The 17,468-nt window shown below is 37.0% G+C and overlaps 2 protein-coding genes across 2 annotated transcripts in view; both read right to left on the bottom strand.

Moving 5' to 3' along the window:
- LOC311291389 (potassium/sodium hyperpolarization-activated cyclic nucleotide-gated channel 2) overlaps positions 1-829 on the bottom strand; it is a 76,589-nt gene extending 75,760 nt beyond the window's left edge. The window contains exon 1 of the mRNA XM_084410404.1: positions 118-829. The gene's annotated coding sequence lies outside the window, so the exon portion shown is untranslated. The remainder of the gene's footprint in view (positions 1-117) is intronic.
- A 3,314-nt stretch (positions 830-4,143) lies between these two features.
- rnf126 (ring finger protein 126) overlaps positions 4,144-17,468 on the bottom strand; it is a 13,929-nt gene continuing 604 nt past the window's right edge. The window contains exons 2-9 of the mRNA XM_084410166.1: positions 14,536-14,594; positions 14,252-14,309; positions 13,119-13,354; positions 12,622-12,690; positions 12,456-12,525; positions 10,085-10,178; positions 8,241-8,356; positions 4,144-5,871 (exon numbers count right to left, since the gene is read on the bottom strand). Of these exons, the coding sequence (XP_084266292.1) occupies positions 5,719-5,871; positions 8,241-8,356; positions 10,085-10,178; positions 12,456-12,525; positions 12,622-12,690; positions 13,119-13,354; positions 14,252-14,309; positions 14,536-14,594 (855 nt within the window). The 3' untranslated portion in view covers positions 4,144-5,718. The remainder of the gene's footprint in view (positions 5,872-8,240; positions 8,357-10,084; positions 10,179-12,455; positions 12,526-12,621; positions 12,691-13,118; positions 13,355-14,251; positions 14,310-14,535; positions 14,595-17,468) is intronic.

Genomic DNA, 17,468 nt, shown 5'->3' with positions numbered 1-17,468 from the left:
TCTTGAGCACTTCCACGATCAGAAAGCAAGTCATCTTCCTCCTTGAACATCACTGATGCGGAGCTAGTAGACATTAATGAGGCTCACACACAAGTCCTGCAGACTAGCACATCTTACCTTGTTATCCCTGACGCTGACGTGGAACTGAAGCCAGCCAATGCAGAGACTGAAGCAAGCGTACCTTGAGAACAGAGCCTGGAGCAATGACATTGAAAGGTTGTCTCAGCGCAGCGGAGAGAGAGAGAGGTGGGACTCTTCAGTGATGGAGCGTTTGACCTCTGGAGGTCAGTGAGGTCGCCATGCTCCCGAACACACACTCTTGCTGGTTAACCCTGAGCAGCTCCGCATGAACCTCTCTTATATCTCTCGCTCACTCTCGCTCTCTGCAGAACAGAATGCCGGCACTCACTTCCTGGTATGACACATTTAAGGATGATGCTTTGGGCTTCATTTGCATAAAAGGCAAAGTTCCAAGAAAGGAGAAGATCTGTGGATTGATCCTGGAAGCTTCCCAAACTCAGGAGATCACCAATGATCTCCAGTTATTTTTATTCCAAATCATTTTTTATAGGCATTGCAAGTCAAGAAAATGCAATTTCCACCACATTTAGCTGAACATAACAAGAAAAACACATTCACTGGGATATTTCGCTGATATTTCTGGGTTTTCCATGACTGTGGGAAATCTGTATCACACACCAGACTGTGGAAGAAGATTTGAAAGTCAGGAAAGAACTGAAGATCAGTGTTGTTACTGTTAACTAAAACATTTTTAGATATATTTATATATTATAAAATGGACAAATAATCTTGAAACTTAAAACTAGAAATGATGCCTTGGCAACTCAGTACTAAAGTACTACAATTATTAAAACTGAAATAAGAAAGAAATTAAATTCTAATGGTAATATTTAGGCTGAGAAAAATAACAAAAGCACATAAAAACACTAAAATTAAAATAAAATAAAGGCTAATTGAAAATATTAATAAATAATATAATAGTATATAAATAATACTAAATATTTTTTGTGTATACTTTAAACTTGGACATCATTTGACTTCAGGAATATATTGTAAATATAATATTTTTTTGCAGGAATATATTGAGAGTTTGTTTCATCTGTGATTAAATCTGTTCATGAAGCATAAAAGAGTTTAAAATAAATTGCAGCAAGATAACAAGTGATAGTCCGTCAAATCCTGTGCTGAAACGAAAATGTTGAAATGCAATTTATGATTCTGAAGATTCAGCTCTTGGTTGTGTTTGAAGGATGCAGCAGCAGCAAAAACTATATTACCAACAGAGCAAACCTGCAACCTTTGAGTTTAAAACATTAGTTACGTAGATGGATAGACAGAAAGATGGATAGACAGACATACAGATAGAACGACAGATATAGATAGATAGAACGACCGACTGATAAAACAACAGATTGATAGAACAACAGATAGATAGATAGATAGATAGAACGACAGATTGATGGAACAACAGATAGAGACAGATTGATAGAACGACAGATAGATAGATAGATAGATAGATAGATAGATAGATAGATAGATAGATAGATAGATAGATAGATAGATAGATAGATAAAACAACAGATTGATAGAACAACAGATGGAACGACAGACAGATATATAGATAGATAGATTGATAGAACGACAGATGGAACGACAGACAGATATATAGATAGATAGATTGATAGAACGACAGATGGAACGACAGACAGATAGATAGATAGATAGATTGATAGAACGACAGATGGAACGACAGACAGATAGATAGAACGACAGATAGATAGATAGATAGATAGATAGATAGATAGATAGATAGAACGACAGATTGATAAAACAACAGATAGATAGAACGACAGATGGAACGACAGACAGATATATAGATAGAACGACAGATTGATAAAACAACAGATTGATAGAACGACAGATTGATAGAATGACAGATGGAACGACAGATAGATAGATAGATAGATAGATAGATAGATAGATAGATAGAACAACAGATGGAACGACAGATATATAGATTGATAGAACGACAGATTGATAGAACAACAAATGGTAGATAGATAGATAGATAGATGATAGATAGATAGATAGATAGATAGATAGATAGATAGATGGAACGACAGATATATAGATTGATAGAACGACAGATTGATAGAACAACAAATGGAACGACAGACAGATATATAGATAGATAGATAGATAGATAGATAGATAGATAGATAGATAGATAGAATGACAGATTGATAGAACAACAAATGGAACGACAGACAGATATATAGATAGATAGATAGATAGATAGATAGATAGATAGATAGATAGATAGATAGATAGATAGATAGATAGAATGACAGATTGATAGAACAACAAATGGAACGACAGACAGATAGATAGATAGATAGATAGATAGATAGATAGATAGATAGATAGATAGATAGATAGATAGATAGATAGATAGATAGATAGATAGATAGAACAACAGATGGAACGACAGATAGATAGATAGAACGACAGATGGAACGACAGACAGATAGATAGATAGATAGAACGACAGATGGAACGACAGACAGATAGATAGAATGACAGATTGATAGAACGACAGATGGAATGACAGACAGATAGATAGATAGATAGATAGAACGACAGATGGAACGACAGATAGATAGATAGAATAGATAGAACGACAGATGGAATTACAGACAGATAGATAGAACGACAGATTGATAGAACGACAGATAGATAGATTGATAGATAGATAGAACGACAGATGGAACGACAGACAGATAGATAGATAGAACGACAGATGGAACGACAGACAGATAGATGGAACGACAGATAGATAGATTGATAGATAGATAGATAGAACGACAGATGGAACGACAGACAGATAGATAGATAGAACGACAGATGGAACGACAGACAGATAGATAGAACGACAGATTGATAGAACGACAGATGGAATGACAGACAGATAGATAGAACAACAGATAGATAGAACGACAGATGGAACGACAGATAGATAGATAGATAGAACGACAGATGGAATTACAGACAGATAGATAGAACGACAGATTGATAGAACGACAGATGGAATGACAGACAGATAGATAGAACAACAGATAGATAGAACGACAGATGGAACGACAGATAGATAGATAGATAGAACGACAGATGGAATTACAGACAGATAGATAGAACGACAGATTGATAGAACGACAGATGGAATTACAGACAGATAGATAGATAGATAGATAGATAGAACGACAGATAGATAGAACGACAGATTGATAGAACGACAGATTGATAGAACGACAGATTGATAGAACGACAGATGGAATTACAGACAGATAGATAGATAGATAGATAGATAGATAGATAGATAGAACGACAGATAGATAGAACGACAGATTGATAGAACGACAGATGGAATGACAGACAGATAGATAGATAGAACGACAGATGGAACGACAGATTGATAGAACGACAGATGGAATGACAGACAGATAGATAGATAGAACGACAGATTGATAGAACGACAGATTGATAGATAGATAGATAGAACGACAGATGGAATTACAGACAGATAGATAGATAGATAGATAGATAGATAGATAGATAGATAGATAGATACGACAGATTGATAGAACGACAGATTGATAGAACAACAGATGGAACGACAGAGATAGATAGATAGATAGATAGATAGATAGATAGATAGATAGATAGATAGATAGATAGATAGATGGAACGACAGATAGATAGATAGATAGATGGAACGACAGATAGATAGATTGATAGATAGATAGAATGACAGACGGATAGATAGAAAGAATGAATGACAGATAGAGCGATAGAACAATAGAAAGAACATCAGATAGACAGATAGATGGATGATAGACAGACAGATAAAATGATAGAAAGAACGATGGATAGAATGATAGATCCTGCTTAAGGATCCCAGAGAGGGTATAAAATGGTCATAAAAACTAAAAGATTTCTTTCAATCCAATTTATACCTCCATTCCTAAACCCAATCCCTTCATCCCTTCATCCCGCACTCGGGCACATGCAGGACAGTGGTGCTGTTAAAAAGAAACCCGAATAAACAACAGAAACTCTGGAGTTAGTTTGTGTTTGTGATCTGTGGAGAGACCAATGACAGCTTTTATGAAACGTTTCATCATCAGCAGTGATACATTCATTCATTCGTTCGTTTGTTCTTCTCCTTTATTATCATTTACAAAAACAAATCATTTAACTTTAAATAAGTTTTAAAAAAAAGTTGCCGTGAACTGAAAGTCACTGAATATGCGTGGCAGACCGAGAGAAGACAACTGAATGTGAGGAGAGATAAAAATATTGTTTTTAAAAAGTGAGAGAAAGAGAGAGAGAGAGAGAGAGATTTCATCATGTGCCGTCTGGATAGAGGCCCAAAAAATGCAAGGGTGAAACAGAGAAAATCTATTTTTCCTCATGAGCTTTAAGGTTGATGCTAAATGCAGAAAATCATATCAAATGTTGCCCAAAAAAATTCACACTTTGTTCAGGGGGTCGAATAATCTCCACAAAACGAGAAATACTGTGCAAATAAATACTAGCACTCAGTGTTTTCCTCCGCCACAGACGCTCTCAGATCGCTTGGCTTTTCACAATGACGCACTTCTATTTTAATTTTTCATGACTATATGGATGAATCACAAAAACATGTCCAGGTTTTATTTAACTGCAAAATGTATTCTTAAAATTACATTTTTATTTTTATTTTTATTTTCATGAGAATTAAGCATATATTTACCCCAAATTCTCATTACCATAGTCCATTAGATGTTTTACTTTTTGTTGTTATTATTATTCTCAATGGTGATTACGATAAAAAAATTAAAAAAATATTATCATAAATTAAAGGTATATACCATGTATTTTTTGGCACTACAGTAACGAGAATCAGATTTTTTGGCATTACGGAAATGTTTTTGCACTTTGCTTAATTGTTATGAAAATAATTTCACTTTGAAAAAGCGCAAAAAAATTATAATTCTAAAACAGGCTTGAGCTTTTAGCAGGAAACGATTTCTTATTTCTTTTCTTCTGGTTTTAGGGTGAAATGTCACCTTGACCGGTGTTGTGAGATTCACCCATACGCACGTTCACATATCAGCCACTTTTATCCGTGAAATAAAAATCAAATGATAAAAAAAACAAAAGGTTCTATTTGAACTCCCGAGAGACACAAAGTCTGCTTCTAAAAAACGCAGTTCAACTTCGTGTGTCTTCAGATCTGCCACCGTCATCGTGCAGTTCGTCCTCTCTCTTTTTCTCAGCATTTTTCTCATGCGTTCTGCTGATTAAAAGCACGTCACGCGGGACAGGTGCTGCCGTCCACTCGCTGCGTGCGCCCAAACCTCGAGGAATCATCGCTCCCAAGTTCAACGGTAAAAAAAAAAAAAAGGAACGAAAGGCTGTCTGAAGCAATATGAGAGTGTGTTTTTCTCTTCGGGGTTTGGCGTGCTCTCTGACCTGTCTCCAGCCAGGAAAACGTGTGTGTTAGTGATGAGCAGGTTTCATCGGCTCCGGCCCCTGGTTCCAGCGAGTTCTAGATCAGTCCAGGGTGTGGCGCTGGGGCTGAGATGATGATGATGATGGTGGTGGTGATGATGATGATGATGATGTGTTGATGTGTTCAGGAGGTGGGCTGAGGTCTTACGAGTTATTGGAGGAGTTCTCATTGCTTGGAGAGCTGGAGGAGGAAGAGGAGGAGGAAGAGGGGGAGAAATTCATCCCTGATAGGCCGGGCGGATCCGTGGCTGTGTTCTGCCCGCTCAAACTCTTCCTGCACACCGGACATGTGTCATGCTGGGAAACGGGGAGAGAACACGTGCAATTCAACACTACAGCAAATCAGCATATTAGAAAGATTTCTGAAGGATCATGTGACACTGAAGACTGGAGTAATGATGCGGAAAAATCAGCTTTGCATCACAGGAATAAATTACATTTTAAAATATATTTAAACAGAAAACAGTTATTTTAAATTGTAATAATATTTAGTAGAATTCTTCATATGTTGGCTACATTATTAAACTAAAAATGGAATTAATGTTCGTTAAATTTGTAATTACTCTATTTTTTATGCCGCCGTATTTAATATTAAATTAGTTTCAATTAGTGTTTTTTTCCTAATAATTGCCAAGTCTTTTGCAAAGGTTTAAAAACAATCAGAAGTAAGTTCATTATTGACATCATCCTCCAGGAAGTGTGTGGGGGGGGGGGGGGGGATTTCTCAATGGAGATATTATGACTTATAGTGAATTTATCTGTTTTTTTCTTCTTCTGTTTGACAATAGCCCCTTTCACTCCGCAATCGCAGTAAATTACCGAAAAATGACCAGAATGACTCAATGTAAACACACAAGCATGCTCTTCACACAAAGCCATGGCGTTCTGGCTTTTTACCACGACTATTCACACATCAGCACCAAAATACCTGTAAATTCTGTGATGTCAGTCATACGAAATGATCTTTAATGTCTTCAATTCGCCCGCATGAGGAGAAGTGCTTCAGTTTCATTATCCGTTCAATCTGACAGCATTTTTGACGACTGAGTGACAGGCATAAGGGGGGTGATCAAACAGAAAGCGTTTTTGCTCTCAAAAACACAAGACCCGCATAATAGTTGTACAACCGCAGCGCTGATGAATGGAAAAGAAAGGCTGGGTCTCGAGAGAAGTGCCACAACAGTCAAAGATGTCCATCTAATGTATTTTTACATAGAAAACTATTAAAACGCAGCTGAGCTTACTGTACACAGAGTAATCGTGTCATCTCCATAGGAACTTTATGACTGGCCCAAAGCAGACTTCTTACGTCAGTGCATTCTGAACTCGCACGTGCTCATACTCTTCATTCTTTGTCCACACACACAGCATTACACCAGTAATGTTACAACTTCCCTTATTGGTAAATTGCCAGAAGTGATTTACAGGTATTTTTGGAAAAGGTCCAGTTCACACATGATCTCTAACCGGTAATTTACCATTAAAGACTGTATGTGTGAAAGGGGCTAATGTAATTTATTTTTACAAAAATTACAAAAACATATGAAAATTAAATTTGAACTTCGGGTTGTCACTTTAGCCGCTTTCCAAACAAGTAGTTACAGGAACTTAGTTCTAGGAACTGTCCACTTCTAAACAGTTCTAAGAACTACTCTCCCCCAAACTCGGTTTTGCTGTTTGCGTTCGCACTGGCCAAGTGGCCATAGGAACTGGTAGGAGGGGTAATAAGGGAGTGACGGTGCAGAGCAAACAATGCTCGCATTCTCTGTGTTTATTAGTTAGCGATCTGTCTAACAGTACTGTTTAATATCTTATCAGATAGAACTGTTATAGAAAGTAGACAGTATATGAAAAAAAGGTTATTAGCCTATGCCGTGTGGTTGATGTCCAGTGTTGCTAGCTGGGCAGATAAACATAATCTTGGCTTGGTCCCCTCAAAGTTGCGCTGGATTTTCTCTTCAGCATAAAGGTTTAGAGACCCATCTATCACTGTTTTCCATGTTTGTATAGTTAGTTTCTGGAGTAAATATATAGGCTATAATCTGTGTGTTTACATTCTAGCTGTTTTAAAAATGGCGGGTGCTGGTGTTCCGCGTGCGTTCGGTCAATCAGCGTACACTAATGTCACGGGTAGTTCCTATAGTGCTGGTTTAGACCCTACTCTGAAGTAGGACTTAAATTAGTTCCTCCAAATGGAGTTCCTAGAACTAAAATCGTTCCTAGTTCCTGCGGTGCGAACACGCCGACATCCGGGTACTTTAGCCAATAGTTCTAGGAACTGTGAAAAGGTTCCTTTTCCGAAAGCGGCTTTTCATGTACGCTAATGGGCAATCCAGAGCAGAGCAAAGCAATGCCTCACTTCATCCTGTTAATGTTTTAGTAATCAAGTTCTTTTTTTGTTTGAGTTTGACGAGCTCATTTCTGAAAGCCTGGCATATTATTTTACAGAAGTACTTTTTTTAATTGCAACACATGCATATTCATTTTAAAAAGGTGCTGTATAACAGGATGGACTTCCTGTACAAAACCTAATGAAACTAATTAAATTAATGTCGCAAAGCAACAAATTGAAACGCACTTTATCTGAATCTCTCATTAACGAAACAAATAAATGAGGTCAAGCATGTTGAGTGTAGATGAATAAGTGCAATGAAGAGAAACGCCACCTGCTCGAGCCAGGGAACTATACAGTCGTTGTGAAAGAGATGATTGCAGGGAAGTTGTCTAACGTTCTCTCCGGCGCTGTAGTCTTCTTTACAAACAGGGCACTCTAGACCAGCACCTGAAACACACAAACTCACGTCAGAAACAGGAAGTGTCAATGTCGCAATCCACTATGATTCACAGTGTTGATGGTGAGTCTAAACGGGCAAATTAGACGATATACTTTCAAAGCAATTAGTCTGTGGCTTGTCTGAATGACTAGAGAACTAATCAACTGCATTGTTAACTGTCTTATTATTTAGGTGCTATTTGTTTTCAATACACTACCAAAGTTTGGGGTCGTTAAGATTTTTAATGTTTCTGAAAGCGGTCTCCTACGCTCACCAAGACGGCATTTATTTGATTAAAACATACAGTAAAAACCTTCATATTGTGAAATATTATTGCAATTTAAAATAACTGTTTCAAACTAACACATGATCCTTCAGAAATCATTCTAATATGCTGATTTGCTGCTCAAGAAACATTTTTGGTTGTTATAAATGTTGAAAACAGTTTGTGCTTCTTCATATTTTTGTGGAATCCGTGATACATTTTATTTTGGGGATTCTTTGATGAATAGAAAGTTCAAAAGAACAGCATTTTTTCAAAATAGAAATCTTTTATAACTTAAATTTAAAATCACTGATATTTATTTTAATGTCTTTTAAATGTAAAAAAGTTATTTTAAAATGTCTTAACTGTCTTTAACTACTTTAAAAATATATATTTTACTGAGATATATATCTCATCTATTTTTTATATATATATATATATATATATATATATATTTGATAAGGTTATTGCACAAACAATCTGCTACATGGCCAATAAGAACAATATCTATAATAATATTTGAATATCTTATTGCACAAAACTGTCATAATGCTCACATAAACATGAAAGGGTTAGTTCACCCAAAAATTCTGTCAGTAATTTCTCACCCTCATGTTGTTACAACCCCGTAAGACTTTCGTTCATCTTCAGAACACAAATGAAGATATTTCTGATTAAATCTGAGAGCTGTCTCACTCCTCCATAGGCTTCTCTGTTAGTGAAACTTGCCGGTCCAGAAAGTTAGTAAAGACAATGTTTAAAATAGTCCAAGTGACTACAGTGGCTCAACCTTAAGTTTATGCAGCGCTTCTAGGTTGCACGTCAGAACGTAGGCTCACTATTGGCCGATGCTGGTCATGTGTGTGATGCGTGTGACGTACAACCCAGAAGCGCCTCGCTGTTACACTACGTGAACTCACTCAGAAAATTAATAGTTGAATAAAATCGTATAAAATACACAAAAAGTATTCTCGTCACTTGATAAACTTAAGGTTGAGCCACTGTAGTCACTTGGACTATTTTAAACATCGGGCCAAGTTTCAATAACAGAGAAGCCTATGGAGAAGTGATCCAGCTCTCAGATTGAATCAAAAATATCTTAATTTGTGTTCCGAAGATGAACGAAAGTCTTTCGGGCTTGGAACAACATGAGGCTGAGTATTACTGACAGAATTTTCATTTTCGGGTGAACTAACCCTAGTAGACCTCCAGATGCACACATTTGGGGAACACAGTGTCTTGACAGCTATAGTGACGATGCGGGATGAATTTAGAGATGCAATGCTTCAGAGAGCGTTTGACCATGTGGGAAATCTACCAGTTTCCGCTAGAATGCTAAAGCACAGCACACTGTCAGCATACAAAACATACAAGTCCTGAAATTCAGCCAGTCTGAAGCACTGCAGCTAATGACAACAGAGATCCACTGATGTTACGGAAATGCTATGATGTGCTCATGTGTTCCTCTTACCCACGTGCTCTTGGTTTATCTGGACTGTAGGAAGACTCTTAATCTTCTCTTTGTCTGCCGGAGGGGGACCCGTATTTTCAAACTGATTTAATAACTACAGAACGACAACAGGGACAAATATGTAGTATTAGTGTTGTCACGGTACCAAAATTTCAGTATTCGGTACCAATAGCAGTGAAAATCCACGGTTCTCGGTACCAATTTCGGTACCAAAGCTTAGATTAAATTTACATAATTATATTAAAGTGTATATCACAGTTACAAAGATGGAAACTGTAGTATTAAAAACACTTTACAATAAGATTCCATTTGTTAGATAACATTAGATAAAATGACCTAACAATAAACAATAGTTATATACTGTCGCAATTATTCTCCTTGGGGTTAATTTAAAAATACATTTTTAAAATCAAAAGTTAATATTATTTCTGTTAACATTATTTAAATGCACAATGAATGAAGTGAACAAACATGACCAATCAAGTGTTTGTATTAAATAACATTCACAAACATTAATTAATGTTGTAAAAAATATATTGTTCACTCAAAGTGTTATGTTAGATAACGCATTAAGTGATGTTAAAGGGACTATGTGTAGCTTTTTAGGTATTTTATTCAATATTCAAAATCAATATTTTTATTAATAAATATGCCCTCAATGGTGTACAAATACCTATGCCAATGATCAGACTAATCCTCGTAAACGAATAATTTATTATCTTTATATACATGGGACGGGTAGGTCCACGGAGGCTTCCATGTAGTTCCGCCATCTTGAAAAACTATAATAGCAGAGAGGGACAAAAAGTACTAGGCCAACGCGTTTCCACAACGCGTTTTCGTTCAGAGCCAGCGTCACGTGACTGAAGCCAGCAGAAGCGGAGGAGCAGAGCAGTGAGAGGCGCTTGTCACTGCCGCGGCAAGTTTAAAAGGCTGCACTGCACGGTTATTTATCCACCGTTCATTCATACATATGCTGAGTCACAGGATGAGTCCTCGTCGTCAAAAAAGTCCAAAATAGACCGTAAAAGGAAACGTGACCGGAGATTACAAAAACAAGGGTTAATGTCGGGATAGCTAATGCAGGAGAAAGCTTTCAAAAGAGACCCTGACGTTGCCTGCTTTCTTCTCGACAGGTAAGTCAATGTTACGGTCTTAATTACAAGCTTTTTTTTCATTGCTTGGTTGTGTACTTTATTATATAGACAGTAGAACATTTATAGTTAAATGTTAAACAGGCTCTTTGATGAATAGCAGCTATTGAGTAAAGTAACGTTAGAGAAGGCTCTGATGATGATGATATCTAACAATGCACGTACTTCAAAAAATATAACGAGTAAAGGCGGCATTACTACTAATTACCATAGTTAATGTTTTTCACAGTCAGTAATTCATACTGTAACATTCTTTTTTTCGTTGTTTCAAGTTTCAGTTTGTTTTAAATAACAAACCTGTTCATCCGAAGAAAAACTCGAAGTGCTATTATAAGACATCCTGTCATAGCTTTTTGGTACATAACGACTACCGTCGATGCGCATTTGAAAAAGTGAGGCGCTGGAGAGCATTATTCGTTTGAATGCAAAATACAATTTCACCACTAGATGGGAGAAATTCCTACACACAGTCCCTTTAATGAATGGTATCTTATTGTAGCGTTACCAAACTATACAGGAGATAAAACTTGTTTTATTTGACTTGACTGTACTTTTATTTAATCCAAAACTGCATTCATATTTAATTTTAAAAGGGCTTTTTAAACCTGCTAAGACATATCCAGAACTGCTTTTCTGACGGACTGATATTAATGACGGCTTTTTATTTCTCATCTCCATAAATATATCTAGTAGTAAAGCTAATGCAAGGGCTAGAAATCAATTAATCCTTTGTCGTCATCATGGAGAGCGCAGTTCGCACCGCTTTCTCCTTTCCACAAAGCGCTTGTTCTCCCGTGGCGTCTGTCGTTGCTATGCATCCATGAACATAGGCGCGCATGGAAAAACGAGCGCACCGCTTCTATTATGAGCGCGCTTGCCATTTGAAATAACGAATCTGCACGCGCAAAAACATCAGCACCACATCAGCAGCACCACCGGTCGCCATGTCTCAGCACTTTTATGAAGAGGACGCAACTGCACGCGCTTCGGGCATGCACGCGCATCAAGTACCGGGTTTGAGAAAACCTGGTACCGTGACGTTTAAAAAAAAAGTACCGGATCTTTTGACAACACTATGTAGTATGTGATCATACTGTTTTATAAGGCACTGATAGTGTTTCATACACATTGTGGTTGTAAAGTAAAGAGGTTGGAGTTACAGCGATTTTACCATAATGATATTACTCATCCACTATGGTGTGCATGTGGGATAATACCTGTGTTATGATGGCATCTAATCCATTGGCACCCCATGCATAGTCCATTGGGTTAGAATGCAGCATTCCCCTGTGAGACAGCAGTGTATAGTGCAGCGATCAGATGTAGATTGTCAAACACTCAGAAGAAATTAAGTAAAGAAAGAGAAAGTCATCAGTGACTCACCATGGTCCCATCGCCATGTTTGGCATCGCTGTCGGAGCGATAATTCCGTTAACTAATTGCTGAATGATTCTGTCAAAACATTTTAAAATGTGACACAAACATTTCATTTCACGCCTGCTGACAATGAGATTGTGTTATTAGTCTACACAGTAATGACCGTAATATATCATTACCACAGTAACAACATGAAATTAAATAGATCGAGCTCCCCACACCTTACGAACAATTAATTCCCATCAATTTTAGAAAACAATTTAAAAAACAATAAAAAGGAAATTATGCTCACAAACAGCTGAGCAAAATTATATTTAATAATTAAATACATTTAAAGTTATATTGTTTTTTTTGTCACAATTTTTAAACCCCTTAAAATGTATTATTTTCTATAATAGCGGGAATCCTAAACAGACCTTACATACACTCCCACTTGCAAAATCAAAATGCAAACCAGGACCCTGAATAGATGTGAGTAACAGTGGCATCTGTTGAACTCTCACCCTTCTAAAGTGGGTACACCCTCATGCCGCACCCCTTGTCTCCGGGGAACGTGGCGTCCCCGTGGCTGTCTCGACATGTACCGCTGTCGTGAGGCCATCTCCCGTTCTCTGCGGTTCTCTGTATCACGGTTATCCTCCCCGGGCAGACCTGCCCTGAAGTCGAAGCCCTCATCGAAGATCCCCAGAGCAAACTGCCCATATCCATGCGGGAACGTAAACAAGTGCTGGTCCACATTCTGGCGGGTGAAAGGGAATGCTTTAAACAACCAGTTTAATATCACTGGAGGATGATGTGCCTCACACACACACACACACAGTTTTCTTAATGTAGCTTATGCGGCTTTCAATGCAGTACTAGAGGCCTGGGAGAATATTCTACACTATTTAACAATTTACGATTTGCATGCTTGCAACATATTTAAAACATTTTACCATCATAGTTAAAGGTGCTCTAAGCGATGTTGGGTGACGTCACTTCTTGTTGACGTTCGAAGTATTGTCAAACAAAACAGAGGCTAGCTCGACCCTCCCTCCTCCTCATCCTGTCCTGTCCATAATTCTAACGTTAGTCGTTAGGACATCTCTCCTCTAGCTAACTTCCCTCTTCATGCTTCTCTCTCCTCCACTCCCCCCTTCATGCGCACTAACATCCCACCCCCAAATCATTCTTGTCGGTTATCGGCTGGAACACTGTTTGTTATGTTTCGTGGTCCAGGCTGGGCCAGTTTGTTTTTGTTGTTGTTTGTGGAGCCTGTGCTGTCTACAGAGACCGCATATTTTTACAGTGTGTTCAGGGGACAGGCAGCTAGCGGATAGTGAGGAGATGTTTGCTGTATGTGAAAAAAAAAGTCGGTCTAAAAAACGCGTGACATCGCTTAAAGCACCTTTAACATAACTATGATAATCTACATTTTTACATATGTTGCCCTGGATAAGAGCATGTTGTCAAAGTTTGCATTCAGGTTAAGAAATATGAACCAAAGCAGTTTGCACACAGCAGTATGCGTACATGTTGACTGCTGTGTGCAAACTGGTTTGGTTCATATTTCTGCCAAAAGCATTAAGAGAAAGGCCTGCTGTCCAGCACAATAATGGCGAAGCTGTTAAAGAGAGAGAAGAGTCTGACAGCTCACCTCAAACGAGGGGCGATTCTGATCATTAGAGGCTGTAGACGTGGACCCATTCTCTGCACTGGAAAAAAGAGAAAGAACAAGAGTAGAGACAGAGAAAAATGAATTAAAATAATGAATTAAGGCCAATTCACACTGCACTGACAGATACAGAACAACGTCAGATTACAAGCTCCGACAGACGCCAACACACTGATCTCAAGTGTCTGTTGGTGTGAATTGGCCTTTAGAAATATAATGTAAATGTTTCAGTATCTGTGAGGCAAGTATACGCTGAGTTACTTTACCTTCCTTCTCCAGGCAACTCCTCGATGAAGCCAGACTCACACCGCGGACAGATGTAATCCTGCAACAAAGAGTAGAGGCTGGTATTACACACAGCCAGGGTAAAATCACTCAAACATATGGCCTAAAGCAGATTATAATGCTTTTAGAAAATAGCGAGAGAAGCAATATGATAATAAACACCAAAATAAAACCAATAAACAATCAGAACAATTAATGAATAAGCTAAAACTTAAATAAAAAAGTATTAAAGGTAAAAAAGACAGCACACAAAATTACTAAAGCCAAACTAAAATTAAGCTAAAAAACTAAATAAATTATCTAATATATAGCCTATATTAACCTGTCTGTGAGCCGTTTATTATTTCCAAGCAACACAGCCACTTGCTGAGCAATTTGTCAAGTCATTAAGAGTTACCAATAATTAACAGATCAAGTAGTGTTGCACTACAAATGTATCGCATTCGCAATACCCTGCTGTCTTTCCTCATTTTATATTAGTAGAAGATTGACAGCAAAAGAACTATATTGAGATCTTGCTATGGTGAAAAAATTACTCATATCGGCTAGTGAAATAATATTTTAGACATATCGCCCACCCTTAAACGACAGGTTAATGAATGTGATTGAGAACACAATTAGCCTAAATGATGCTCATGCCCTTAAACAGATATATTTAGAGACATGAGTATGATTTTTGTTTTTGTGACAAGCAAACTTTTTTTAACATAAGAGTTTGATGAAGCAGTTGAGGGCAGAAATAACTTTCTTTTTTGCTGGTTCAGTATTGGTATCGAGATATTTTAGACAGTATAGTATAGTTTTAGACAACTATTTCCAAAGTGGAGTATCCCTTTAAGTAGTTTAATAAGAATCAATGTATATTTAATTCATACAGTGAAGACTATGCAGTGTTTTAATGTTTTTACTGGTCTAAATTACTATTTTGACAACTGATTAATTAATGCAATACTGTTTTAAATTGTGCAAGTTCATAAGCTTGTTCCAGTCTGGATATTCTCAATAGCACATCTCAAAAGTAGGACGATGGTGATTGTCTGTTATAAAACCATGATATGAAGATCACCCACCCCTACCCGATGATGTGATTCCTGTACAAATAAATGTATAGTACTCTGAGCTGCATTTTCTCATAAATTACCATAAATGAATGTTTCAGAATTCCCTCAATAGGGAAAAGCCCTGCAGATACGATGACCTCCTGACCTTTAGCTCAGTGACTGCAGTTCTGCCCAGTTTGGGCTCTTTCTAGAGGCTCCGCACAATAACAGGAGGATAATAACGGCACAGAATGATGAAGAGACAAGCAAAAGAGCTTTGTGACGCCATCCATTCTCTGCCCTGAAACCTCACACAAGGAGCGACGCGTGAAGATCCTTTTGGAAAGATCTCCGGCCTCATATTTCCCGACAGCTCTATGTATGAAACAGACAAATTAAATCCTGATGTGTCCTGGCTCATTCATTGTAAAGCGGACAGCGAGTTAAGGCATTTTTAAAGATCACATCCTCATTCTCCAACAGTTTCGGTGTCATTTATTAAGAGCGTCAGCAGAAACGTACCCTCATCAACACATAAAGCGTGTTAAATCCACTCATATATTACAAAATGAATCAGCTGATCTCATTACAACCAGTTTACGAGTCAACGAACTGAACAGATATTGTTATTAGTTAGTAAAACTAACCCAGTGAACCTTCAGTATCAGCCAACTGAATCACACGTGCCATCAAAATCTCACCAAACTAAAATCATAAGTTCAAACTCATAATATTTGCGATTATTAGCTAATGGCACAAACCAATAGATCTCATGATAAAACAGCGAACTATAGGAATCAAAGATCAGAAACCTAACACACAAAAACAAGCCATCTACATTTTGATCTTCTACACATTAGTTATCATCTGTCTCAAAATATCTATATGATTATGAATAGTTAAGCAAATCTTAAAACAATCAGCCTGAACGACTTCAACTATGAGACACATCCTAAACCTTTTATCGAAAATAAGTCTTTATATGTACAATAAACAGGCCTAGTTAAAAACACAACTAACCAGCTGATCACACAAACCAGCCATCTGTTTCCAGCAATTACAGATAATAATTAAGATTTCATAAAATAATTATGCCTAGTTAATAAAATCCAACTAGTTGGTCTCTCATAACCACCAGTTGTCCGTTAAAGCCACCTAATGTACATTAGTTTGGAAACATTACTATTTGTAATGTTTTTTAAAGAAGTCTGGAATGCTCATCAAACCTGCATTTATGTATTTTTATAAGATTACAGCAAAAACAGAAATAGTTGTGAAATAATATTACTATTATTATGTGAATATATAGTCAAATGTAATTTCTTCCTGTGATGGAAAGCTGAATTTTCAGTCTTCAGTGTCACATGATCCTTCAGAAATCATTCTAATATGATGATTTATTATCAATGAAAGAAAACGGTGGTGTATATTGTTACAAAAGATTTATATTTTAAATAAAAAATGTTTTACTTTTTAATTCATCAATGAATCCTGAAAAAAAGGTCTATCACACATAAACTATCACAGGTTATAAAAAAAAAATATTAAACAGCACAAATGTTTCCAACATTGATAATAAATCATCATATTATAAATATTTCTGAAGGATCATGTGATACTGAAGACTGGAGTAATGATGCTGAAAATTCAGCTTTCCATCACAGGAATAAATTACATTGGAAAATATATTCACATAGAAACGCCTTATTCAAACTGTAATAATATTTCACAATATTAAAGTTTTTTCTGTATTTTTATCAAATAAATGCAGCCTTGGTGAGCAGAAGAGACTTTTAAAAATAGTTCATGACACACAGATCAGACACCAAACCCTGGGTTTTGGCTCTCATAACTACTTCTCTGTTTTGAACAAG

This window comes from Rutilus rutilus, assembly GCF_951802725.1.
Source record: "Rutilus rutilus genome assembly, chromosome: 6".
In the NCBI taxonomy this organism is placed as follows: Eukaryota; Metazoa; Chordata; class Actinopteri; order Cypriniformes; family Leuciscidae; genus Rutilus; species Rutilus rutilus.
This window is presented reverse-complemented; position numbering and strand designations above follow the sequence as displayed.